The 11435-nt window shown below is 53.3% G+C and overlaps 2 protein-coding genes across 2 annotated transcripts in view; both read left to right on the top strand.

Moving 5' to 3' along the window:
- The window catches only part of VOLCADRAFT_91420 (uncharacterized protein), a gene marked incomplete at both ends in the record, with an annotated part of 7231 nt that extends 3153 nt beyond the window's left edge, over nt 1-4078 (top strand). Inside the window, 3 exons of the mRNA XM_002950988.1 lie at nt 1886-2021; nt 3719-3844; nt 3961-4078. Coding sequence (XP_002951034.1) covers nt 1886-2021; nt 3719-3844; nt 3961-4078 — 380 coding nt within the window. The remainder of the gene's footprint in view (nt 1-1885; nt 2022-3718; nt 3845-3960) is intronic.
- A 415-nt stretch (nt 4079-4493) lies between these two features.
- On the top strand, nt 4494-10031 carry VOLCADRAFT_117721 (uncharacterized protein; the record flags this gene model as incomplete). Its single annotated transcript, XM_002950987.1, has 10 exons — nt 4494-4558; nt 5221-5701; nt 6075-6292; nt 6693-7092; nt 7928-8091; nt 8565-8720; nt 9082-9196; nt 9513-9593; nt 9755-9967; nt 10002-10031. The coding sequence occupies 10 exons, from the start codon at nt 4494-4496 to the stop codon at nt 10029-10031; spliced, it is 1923 nt and encodes a 640-aa protein (XP_002951033.1).
- Between the last annotated feature and the right edge of the window lie 1404 nt (nt 10032-11435).

The following is an 11435-nucleotide window of genomic DNA, read 5'->3' as shown; positions in this document are numbered from 1 at the left end:
TAACGTATCGGACGTCAAAATCCCGAGCACCTACGAGGAAGCGATGGCCTCTCCGGAACGGGACAAATGGCAGGAGGCGATTGCCGAAGAAATCGGATCTATCCACGCATTAGATACGTGGGAGCTGAAGGTACCGCCGCCTGGGGTGAAACCGATTCCGGTGAAGTGGGTGTACGACGTGAAGCGGGGTGTAGACGGACAAGTGGAACGATACAAAGCCCGGTTGGTAGCAAAGGGCTATAAGCAGAAGGAAGGTGTTGACTTCAATGAGGTATTCGCGCCTGGTAGCAATCAGGTGACGTTGCGTACATTCCTGGCGAAGGCTGCGGCTGAAGGATTTGAGGTACACCACCTAGATGTGCGCACTGCGTTCCTCAACGGGACGCTGGAGGAGGTGATTTATTGTGACCAACCGCCTGGTTTTGAAACGGGTGGCGCAGGTATGAAGTGTCTGTTGCGGAAAGCGTTGTACGGTTTACGTCAGGCAGGCAGAGCTTGGCACCAGAAGTTGCGGGAAACGCTCGAGGCCATTGGTTTTAAGGTTTCTGATGCGGATCCCAGCTTCTTTATGCTGGAAGAGCAGGCATTTGTTGTGTGGCTATACGCTCACGTAGACGACTTGCTAGTCGCGAGCAACAAAAGCGAGGAAATAGCCCGTATAAAGCAAGAGTTGAAGGCTGAGTTTGACCTCCGTGATTTGGGGGAGGTGTCGTTCTTTTTGGGTATGGAGATCAGTCGGAGCAAGGAGCTAGGCGAGGTCAAAATCTCGCAGCAGCGGTATACGGCCGAATTGTTGGCCAAGTTCGGGATGGAGGATGCAGTTCCTAAGTCGGTTCCTATGACGCCAAGTCTAGTTTTGAGCCGTACTAGTGATATCGATCAGGTATTGTTGGATGCAACGCGCTACCGAGAGTTAATTGGTGGTTTGATGTATCTGGCAGTGTGCACGCGTCCTGATATCGCGCATGCTGTGTTTAAGTTAGCGCGGTATATGTCTGAGCCGGCGAAGGCTCACTGGGAGGCTGCTAAGGATATCCTGAGATATCTGAAGGGGACTGCGAGTTTCGGTTTATGTTTTGCCAGGGACAGCAAGGCAATTGAGGGTTATGCCGATGCGGATTGGGCAGTGGATCGAGACAACCGCCGTTCGACAACTGGATATGCCTTTATCCTTGGCGGTGGAGCCGTCAGCTGGAAGAGTCGGTTGCAACCGACTGTAGCAGCATCGACTGTGGAGGCCGAGTATATGGCGGCGTCCCTAGCTACCCGCGAAGCGCTCTGGCTGAGGAAACTTCTGCCCGAGTTTGGGTGTGAGATCGACGTGATGCGTATCTGGGGTGACAACCAGGGAGCATTAAGTTTGATAAAGAATCCGATTGTTTCGGAACGTGCGAAGCACATCGATGTGATTCATCATTTTGTGCGTGAGAGGGTATCTATGGGGCAGGTGAAGTTTGAGTACTGTCCCACTACCAGCATGGTAGCGGATATCCTCACGAAGCCGTTACCGGAAGGGAAGTTCGTGCAGTTTCGAGAAGGGCTGGGTGTTCGTTGAGTTGGATTCGCCCGAGTGTTCCGTCCGAGGGGGAGTGTTGACTTCCGGCCAGAACACTAACGGCTGTACGACAGATAAGATGGAATGTTTGGTATAAAGGAGATGATGTTCTGACTGAAAGCTTGTTCTGTGATACCTGTAACGGTTAAGGTTGGCTTTACCTACACAGTTCCACTCGCCTAATATCTCGAGCTCCGGCCTGATCGGTCTCTGGGGGTGGAGTTTCTCACTAAGAAGAGGAAACCAGTGTGCGCACGTGTGTGTGTGTATGTATGTGTGTGTGCACAGTGTGTGTGTTTTATACCCCTTGTTCTGTGCATCACACCTAAGAATTTGGTTTGAGAATTCACATTCCCTTCATAACGGCGGCGGAATGGCGACGGGAAAGCTGCGCGAGACAAGGAGGTGACCAACCACCAACTACCTGCCCAAAGAGCGCAAGTAAGCGCAGGACGGCACACGGAAGGTGTGTAGGCCATACGGAGAGTTCCTCATTTGAGGCTGCAGGAAAATCGGGCAGGAGCTGTTGTGGATTAAGTTATTCCGGTCAGACCACTCTGCTGTTGCCCTTTCGGGATCTCTGTCGTACTTATGGAACCGTGTTTGTTGCAAGAGTAGTTGCCGCATTCTTTAGTTACTTGTAACAGGAAGAGTGCAGAAGACCACGCGCTGAACTTAAGTAGCCGTACAGCGTATGGCACAGCGCAGCTCGCAAGTATATTATATCAGGGGCGACGAGTAGGTTCGCGCAGTGTTCGTCCTTGGTTCTTCTCGCATTTGTATTTTTCTGTGGTAGTGCTCAATGGGGTTCCAAGGATTCGTAAAACCATGAGGAAAAACGCGCCAATGCATAGAACTGGCTATGATATGCCCGCTCGAAAAGAGGTGCGTTTCATCTGTGCGTTTCATCTCCCTTGACATGGATAGAAGATAAGGAGACCACGTCTCCACCTCTGACGCCAGTAAAGGTTGCGAAGGTCATATGACGCGTTTCGCTCCTTTCGCCATAGCAGCGTAGTTGCCGCGTCATGAGACTCGCCGCTGTGCGGGCGGCAGCGAGAGCGGAGGACGTAGTCAATGATGATGAATGATTGTTTACAAGCTCAGTTGAGCGTAGTTGATGATGATGACGATATACAAGCTTCAGCGAGCTCAGGTGAACACGGCGCCTCAATCTGGCAAAGAAGGACAAGAAAATTAGCGTTAGTATATATTCGTTTTAGGCATTTCTTACGTCTTTCCCTTCAGGACGCGCAAGCGAGAAGCTGCTGTAGCAACAAAGTTCATTACAACAGTAGGCGCTGGATGATTTTTGGAAAGATAATTCAGAAAAATTAAGATAATATCGACAAGTCGCGCTGCGAAAGGGCTGCGGTCGCGTGAGTAGATGGACAGCGGCAAAGCGACAGAGAAACTTGCAAAAGGTACATAGTTAGGGCGATACCTGGCATGAAGCGGCATTTCCCTTTGAGCGAGTGAAAATGTCCTGAGATGTCCGCAAAAGCCTCGTGCGCAGCCAGTTCCCGACAGCTGGGGCTAATTCATAAAACCGCTTTATTATTGTTTTCGTGCGCGAAGCCCAGACTGCGATCCTTTTCCTTGGAATCCCAACCCATAACCGATGATTATACAAGCATTTCTCTGTCAATGTAATTTGCTTCCTTCTCCTTCCCTCCCGCACCCCATCCCCCAAAGTTAGAAAGTAGGATAGCCTGCAGAATGTTTCACAGCATGGCGCATTCTCGATAGCTGTAAGTTCCCGGGAGCTTAGAGAGCCAAACTTACCCTGAACCTGTTTACCTGCATTCTGTACTGCCCTGTGGTCCTAACTCTGTGCATGTCCTCCTGGTACCGATCAACAAGGTTTGCCCACATCTCACACGTGCCTTGAAACACGGGGCCGCCTGAGCTGCGTCCGTCCGTTCCTCCAAGTCTATAGAGGAACACACATGTGCGCAGGGTGGCTAACTACACCACAGGGCATGACACATGCCCATGTTGCACATGCCCTGATGCAAGCTCACCGAGGCAGCTCTCCCTCGTGTCTCTCAGCGGCCTAGCACAACCCCTCCTCGCCGCCCAACCCCACCCCCATCCCAACCCATCCCCATCCCCAACCCCTCCTCCTCTCCTCCTCCACCATCGCCGCCTCCATCTCCTCAGCAACCGCATATCCGTCTCCGCCCCCGCGCGCCCGCGACCGCCACAACCCCACGGCGAGGCCTCGGCTGCCGCGGCCACGCCGCCGCTGGCCCCCGTGCCCGCACACGCGTCAACGCCCCTGTGCAGGTCGGAAAAATAACACCATAGCTTGAGCCGCTCTGACGGAAGAGAAGCTTACCGAGACGGCTCCTCTCAATGCTCGACTGCATCCTCCTCCTCCTCCGCCACCGCCGCTGCGCCAGGATCTGCCCGTACTATACTACGACGTCACCATCTAGTGCACCGTCAAACTGCATCCGTTCAAAGTCCCAGACCGCTGTCGCAGCTGTTTCTGCGATAAACCGCCGCGCCAAAAGCTGAACCAAAAAAAGATAAAAATTCTTGTAGGGGCCATTCATTACACGATAATATCCACATGATATTTGAGACCTAATGCCTAAACGTTTTGGAAAGTGGGTAAGTAGATCTTCACGAAGCCCTCCTGTAGGTAGAGCCGCACTATGTAGAAAAAAAGAAGTACAACGCATGCGCTAGGCCCTCCCCCCCCCGGGGGCTTTCACTCTACATCCCCGTTGGCGCGTGTTAATGCGTGCTGGTCCCAGCAGGAGAAACCGCCCTTATATACATACATACATACATACATACATACATACGTACGTACGTATGTGTATGCTGGCCGCGACGGTGGTTTTGGGACTGTCATGGTAAGGGCTTTCTCTGTTTGGATATAGGTATAAAATGCGCCGATGTAGAGGGTAAGGGGAAGGGAGGTAACATGCACGCGAAGGTCCCGGGGATTATGCTAAAGCTAGATGTCGTACGGGACGTGTACGGCATGAGGTGCGGTGAGGAAGTTTTGCGCGGCTCGAAGAGTTGCTACCGCCTTCAGCTCATGCGACCAGTTGTTTTGTCGTGACATGCATGCATGTTTGAATAGTGCGCTAGGTACTTATAAGTTCCTGGATGCGAGCCAGAATGGAAGCTGAAGTTTTAATATTCTGATAGTACTTTGGTACGAGTTGCTGACGCGCCGTCGTACAAGTATCGCACCAATGGGCCAGGAGCAATTCACGGCTTTCTTGTACAATCCAATTTTGGTACTTACACGACGAATGATACGGTTCATACGCGAAGTAAGAAACGCTCAATCCTGTTCCACTGGGGTTACATAAGTCATCACCGCAGTCCTATCTGCAAGCTTATGTGTAGGTCCTGCATTTTTAGTTGGCTTAGCGCGCAAAAAAATTTGACGCTTGTTTAACTTGTTTAAATTAGAAGTTATGCGCCCGTAAGTTTCGGAGTTGCAGACGTTTCTGAGATTACTTCCCCACTTCCTATATTACAAGCCACGGATTGGCATATTGCAACAGCGCGGCAAGAGCCTGCTATTAGCTCTTGGCGCTGTCATCGGCAATGACGGCGACAAGCACTCTTGTTCATCCTTCCTTAGGAATTCCGTCCAGTCTTCGTAGCTCCGGTCATGCGACACCAAACCACGGCAGCCGCTCTAATACGCCGATGCGCGTCAAAAGAGTGCAGCAAGCTCAGCTTGATACCACCTCAGCGCCTTTAGTCGCGGAAGCAGATGCCAGAGATGAAGGCCACTCAGTGCGACGCAGCAGCTCAGCACAAGCGCTCGAGTCGGCATCCACAATTCACCTTGTTGGCGCTTCTGGCAGACGCCGGCGCCTGAGCGTGACAACTTTTGGCGAAGTGGAAGGTCCGGCATGGCGGGATGCAACTGCGACAATCCTCGGGGATGTCCTCGCGCGTCGGAACTTTCCAGATTCAGCCATCCAGGAGCCCATGCTGAGTGACGTCCCAGAACACTCTTCAATCCTAGCTCTCCAAATGCGGCTTGGCGAATACGCAGTATTAGGCCCAGACGCCTCTGTAGCTCTTGCACACAGCCAGCTGGTGGATCCTGCCGTACAGTGTGTAGTAGTTGCCGTACCAGGAACGACACACGTCCTGACGCGGGAGGTGGGTTAATGACGCGCAATCGTCGTACCAACTTCCTCCAAGATCCATCCACAATTAAACCCCCAGCATCGTTAGAGCCCTTAGCTCGCGCCCCTCACCCCTTCGCCTCCTCACCCACACCCGCCCAAATTAAGTAGAGCCCTGTCAATTTTGCATCTTGTAGTTTGTTTTGTATTCCTGCCGAACCCTTATACAATTCCCGCATCCCCATCCTCCGCACCCTCCGCACCCTCCTCATCCTCCGCACCCTCCTCACCCTCCTCACCCTCCTCACCCTCCTCACCCTCCTCACCCTCCTCACCCTCCTCACCCTCCTCACCCTCCTCACCCTCCTCGCCTCATCACCCTCCTCGCCTCATCACCCCAACAACAGGAGGTTGAGCGCCTGGCTCGCCACTCTCCCCACCCCGACACCGACACGCTGGGGCCCCTCCTGGCCGGTTACCCCCCCGCCCCCGCCCTTTACCCCCACGCGAGTCTGGGGGCGGCTGCGGGAGCGCTGTTGGAGGGCGGCGGCCCGGAACCCCCCACCGGGGGGAGTACCGGGAAGTTCCTTGTGGTTGTGGAGGGCCCTGGGGGGGGCTTCTTGGGGTGAGTGTGTATGATGGTTGACCGGTCCTGGGGCTGGGGTTGGGGGTGCTGGTTCTCTGTCTGCCTGCCTGTCTGTCTGTCTGCGTGTCGCGGTGTCTGCCTGTGTCTGTCTGTCTTGCTTGTCGCGGTATCTGTCTGTCTGTCTGTCTGTCTGTCGTTGTGTCTGTCTATTTGTCTACCCTTCTGCTTGTCTGGATGAATATCTGTCAGCGTGCTGTGCGAATTGAATTTGTCTGTGTGTGCTTGTATGTATGTTTGTGTGCCCTAACGGCTGCCTGTTCTATTCGCATGTTTGTTTGCCTGTACAAAGACTGGTGAGTCGTACCGATCTCGTACGGGCGCTGCTTGGAGACCGGAGCTGCGTGTACGACAACCACCATCATCACCACCACGTCCACAGCAGCCATAACGCCAACAATCAAACTAACGGCAACGACATTAACAACTACCAACAGAAAGTGCACTCTGTGTCCAGCGGTGCCGTTGTAGCTGCCACTGCTACTGCATTGGCGGCGGCGGCGGCAGCGACGGCGGCGGCGGCGGCAGCAGCGTGTAGGAGCCGGGACCCCTCGCAAGGCTCATTTGCCGTCACCGCTACTGCCGACGCCGCCACCGCTACTGCCGTCAACGCAAACGCCGCCGCAGCGGCACCAGCGGAGGCGGGTGACGGCGGCAGTAGCAGTGCCACATTACCTTTGTGGCTTGGCGCCACCGAGGGTGCTACAGCCGCTAGCGGCAGCAACAGCCAACACCGTCCTCCACCCCACAGCCAACATCACCTTTCACATCTTGCACCCCAGGTCGGTTGTCGGTTGCGCGTTAAGGTTGTTTGGGGCTGCATAAACTTATCGTACGAAATCACAAGAATGTACAGGTGCATGCGCGTGTGTGTAATGTATGTGTACGTGTGTATCTATGTGTATCCCGTACATTAGAGACCAACCAACTTAACCACCAACCTATTTGATGAAGTTGAACTTAACCACCAACCTATTTGATGAAGTTGAACTTAACCACCAACCTATTTGATGAAGTTGAACTTAACCACCAACCTATTTGATGAAGTTGAACTTAACCACCAACCTATTTGATGAAGTTGAACTTAACCACCAACCTATTTGATGAAGTTGAACTTAACCACCAACCTATTTGATGAAGTTGAACTTAACCACCAACCTATTTGATTCAGTTGAACTTAACCACCAACCTATTTGATTCAGTTGAACTTAACCACCAACCTATTTGATGAAGTTGAACTTAACCACCAACTACCTGGTTACCCCGCTAAGAGAATGATAAATGAACAAAGGCATTGCCGTGGCAAGTCACATGGAGTTAGGATGAGATTGAAGAAAGTAGTCGCTACCGTATTTTTCTTTTTGGCGCCTTCTTCACTCCTTTGACTCCCTTGACCCTCTTTGCACTCACCGCCTTTTTCCCGTTCCGGGCGGTTTGGCTCCCCTTTCCCCCGGGCGGGTTCAACCCCCGGCGGCGCCGTCGCCATTGCAACAGCCGCTAGCGGTCGCGGCGCCGCCGTCAGCATCGCCACGTCAGCTCAGTACAGCTCCCGGCTCCGGAACCCGTCACGTCGAACAGTTGATGCCATTAGCCTTGCCATTACCGTTGCTGCTACAGCCGCCCGCGGCGGCAGCTGCGGCTGGCAGCAATGAACAGCTGGCGGCGGTTGGCTCAAATTTGAATTCAAATTCAAATTCAAATCCGAACAGTGGCGGGAGCGGTTTGGAGCACCATTCGGCAGCGGCGCCCGAGGGACTGAGGTCCTTCGCGGATCCCATCAAGTAAGTTGACGGTTCGTTGGCGGAGGCGGTTAGGGTAGTTGGGATTTGGGCGGTTGCCTGGGGGAGTTGGACCCGTATTCCATCTGTCCACGGCAAAAACCGGATCCAAAAGGTAGCTTAAATCAGAAAGGAACGTTTTTATGTATGACGTGATTTCAACGTTTGCACAGTCCCGGACAACACACCCCTGAACTCCCCCTCCCACCGCCCCTCGCATCCCCCTCAGCTGTTAAGGGTTTTTAAAACCCCCACCTTCCACCTTCCACCTTCCACCTGCCCTCTATCGGCTACTTGGACGTGTCGACAGTGGTCATCAGGGTTTTCTATTTTGCATTTCCCAAGGTGTAATTTTCCTACTCCTCCCCTCCCCTCCCCTCCCCTCCCCTCCCCTCCCCTCCCCTCCCCTCCCCTCCCCTCCCCTCCCCTCCCCTCCCCTCCCCTCCCCCCGCCTCACTTCGCGGGGGTTCGATCAGATCTGGGTGGGACGTCCTAGACAACATGGATGATGCCCTGGACGTGTTGGGGCTCGTGGGCAAGTCGGTGAATGCGGAGGCTGTGGGGAGGAAGCTGCTGGGCGATGTGATGGGCGCTGCGGCCAACATGGCCGGCGGCTCTTCAGGGGCCGGATGGTGGGTTTTGGGTTTGGGAGGGGTTGGGTTTTAAGGTTCTGGGTTTTAGAATTTAGGGTTTGGGAAGGGATTGGAGTTCTGGGTTTGGGGGTTTGGGGTTGGGGCTTTGGGTTTAAGGGAGGCGTGAGATTGGAGAGTGGTGGAAACAAAATATGTACCGCATGTTGGAAATTATTACAATATTACTGCAAAGTAGCATTGCTACGAATTTGTTATGTCGTGTTGTCGTACGTCATGGTGGTTGATCTGCTTGGTGATGATGATGGTGATGTGTATGAAAGTGGGTTGCCTGAAGGGCGGACCCCACACCGTTGGTTACCCCAACAAATCTAACCACCTCCAACAAACCCATCATTTCCAGGATTTTCAAGTACTTGTACGACGGAGATTGCAGCATCTGTCGTACGTTTCAGGCCATGTTGGAGAAGATGGACAACGGCATGGGGCGCGTGATGTTTGTGGACATCTCCTCCCAGGTTGGGTTTTAGGGTTTCGGTTTAAGGGTTTAAGGAACCACTTCTTTTAACGAGGATATCCCGTAACAGCTGACATTTCCGCAGAAACTTTTCGTACGACTAGCTATCCAATGTGTTTTGTCAGAATTTGGGGAATGTGAACGATCTCCGCGACACCGGGAAGAGTTTCTGTTTTGCAACGTGCGCCTCTGTGCGCCTCTTTACCCCCCTCTCTCTCTGCCATTACCACCACCACCACGACCATGTGTATATCCTTGACGTTTCCTTTCATATTTCCTGTCCCATTTTTGCACAACATTTCGGTATGCGCGTGCAGAGTTTCAACGCCATCGAGCATGGTGGCATCAACTACAAGGCCGCGATGGAAACGATTCACATTCTGTCGGCTAACGGCCAAGTAAGTGGTGAGGTCGGTTGCGGCAAATTTGTCTTCAACAACAAAAAAATAACATAAGTACTTCTTTTCCTTCTCTTCCTTCTCTTCCTTCTTTTCCTTCTTTTCCTTTTTTTCCTTCTTTTCCTTCTTTTCCTTCTTTTCCTTATTTTCCTTGTAATCAGGTTTTCAAAGGTGTCACGGCGATCATCAAGCTGCTCGCGGCAGTGGACCCCGAGATCGCAGCGAACCTAGGTTTCGTGACCGCGACCTTGCCGCTGTTATCACTCGCCTACTTGCTCGTATCCAAAAACCGCCGTCACCTCTCCAAAGTCTGGGCTCGGGCCCTACAGCTTACAAAAGCAGATCGCGCGATTTTTGGACGAGACATCGCAATGGTGGACACCACGTCACCGCCGCTGCCACCTCCAGGCCAGGAACCCCAGCCGCAACAGCAGTTGATGCCGCAACAGCAGTTGATGCCGCAACAACAACAGCCGAACTGGGAGCAGGGGCTGCGATCTGGGTCCAGTCCGATCGGCATGGCGGGCTCCATGCTGGGGGGAGCTTTGGATCGGGTTGGCCTGTGGGCCTCGGAGGCTGCTAGGGGCCCCTCAGGAGCAGGAGGGGGAGGGGGAAGGGGAGGTGGAGGGGGGGAAACGGAGGGGGAAGTTGCACGACGGAGTTTGCGATCGCATCAGCTGTTGCAGACGCGACCATCAGGGTGATGACGTCAGGGTGATGACGGATTCGGTTGAAGAAAGGGAGGTGGTTGACGAGGTGGAGCGTGAGGACTTCTTGGTCGGGAAGATGGGCGGCAGGGGGGGGGAGGGGAAGACCAAGGAGCCACAGAAGAGTAAAGCAGAAACCGGAGATAGAGATAGACGGGTATTCCAGGGGCAGGGGGGTACAGGCAGCCCTGTGTGTGTATGTGTGTGTGTTGAGTGTGAAGGGGTTTGGGGTTTGGTGTGCGGACAAACCGCCACTGACTGACAGACTGACAAACAGACTGACTGAAAACATACCGGTGACTTAAAAGTGCATGGGAGGGCTTGTGACCTCTGAAATTAGTGAGGTATGGGGAAATTCGCATGTATGTAAGTACGTATGTGTGTGCGGGAGGGGGCTCTCCGGTTTGCGGTTTGCGGTTGGTGAGGCGCAATGCCACTGTGGTGTGTGCTGGTTTAGGGTATTCATTAAAATCTGAATGGGTTTTAAATGGGTTCTACGGCGGCAAACACAGTTCTCATGACCTCCCGCATATAACACTCAGCCCTGAAACTGCGGCAGGATGTGGATTAGCGGAATGGGGAGAAGGAAGGGGGGAAGAAGGGAGGAACGAGGGGGAGGACGGGAAGAAGATTTAAATGTGTGTGTATGTGTGGGGGGTTGGTGGGGCCGGTGTGGAAATACTCGGGTAGATGTCAGCCCCGCCGGATGGAGGGAAGGCTATAAAGTGTGGGTTGGTGGTTGCAGTTGGTTGGTTAGTTTGTTGGTTTATGTTTTGGGTGAGATTGCAAACCGCGTGGCAGTGCGCGTGCACACATTTGGGTTTTGGATTTCGACGTGATGTCGTACCATGGGGTTGGGATTGGCGATGGAAGAGATTGAAAAGGGAATGAACGCGTTTGCTCCACCGCGTGCGTTACCAGGTCGGCCGCTTGGTCAGTTTCTTCCGTTACTACAGTTGTACCGTTACTCCAGTTGTTTTGCCAACTGCTTTTTTCAGTTATTGGTTGCACCTTGGGAGCGCCTGAAAGTCTCTTAGCGCTGTGCGTACATACATACATACATGCATACATACATACGCCGGTACATCCATCCTCATAGGTGCAAGCATGCATACACAGACCACCTCGGTAGTTC

This window comes from Volvox carteri, assembly GCF_000143455.1.
Source record: "Volvox carteri f. nagariensis unplaced genomic scaffold VOLCAscaffold_21, whole genome shotgun sequence".
In the NCBI taxonomy this organism is placed as follows: Eukaryota; Viridiplantae; Chlorophyta; class Chlorophyceae; order Chlamydomonadales; family Volvocaceae; genus Volvox; species Volvox carteri.
This window is presented reverse-complemented; position numbering and strand designations above follow the sequence as displayed.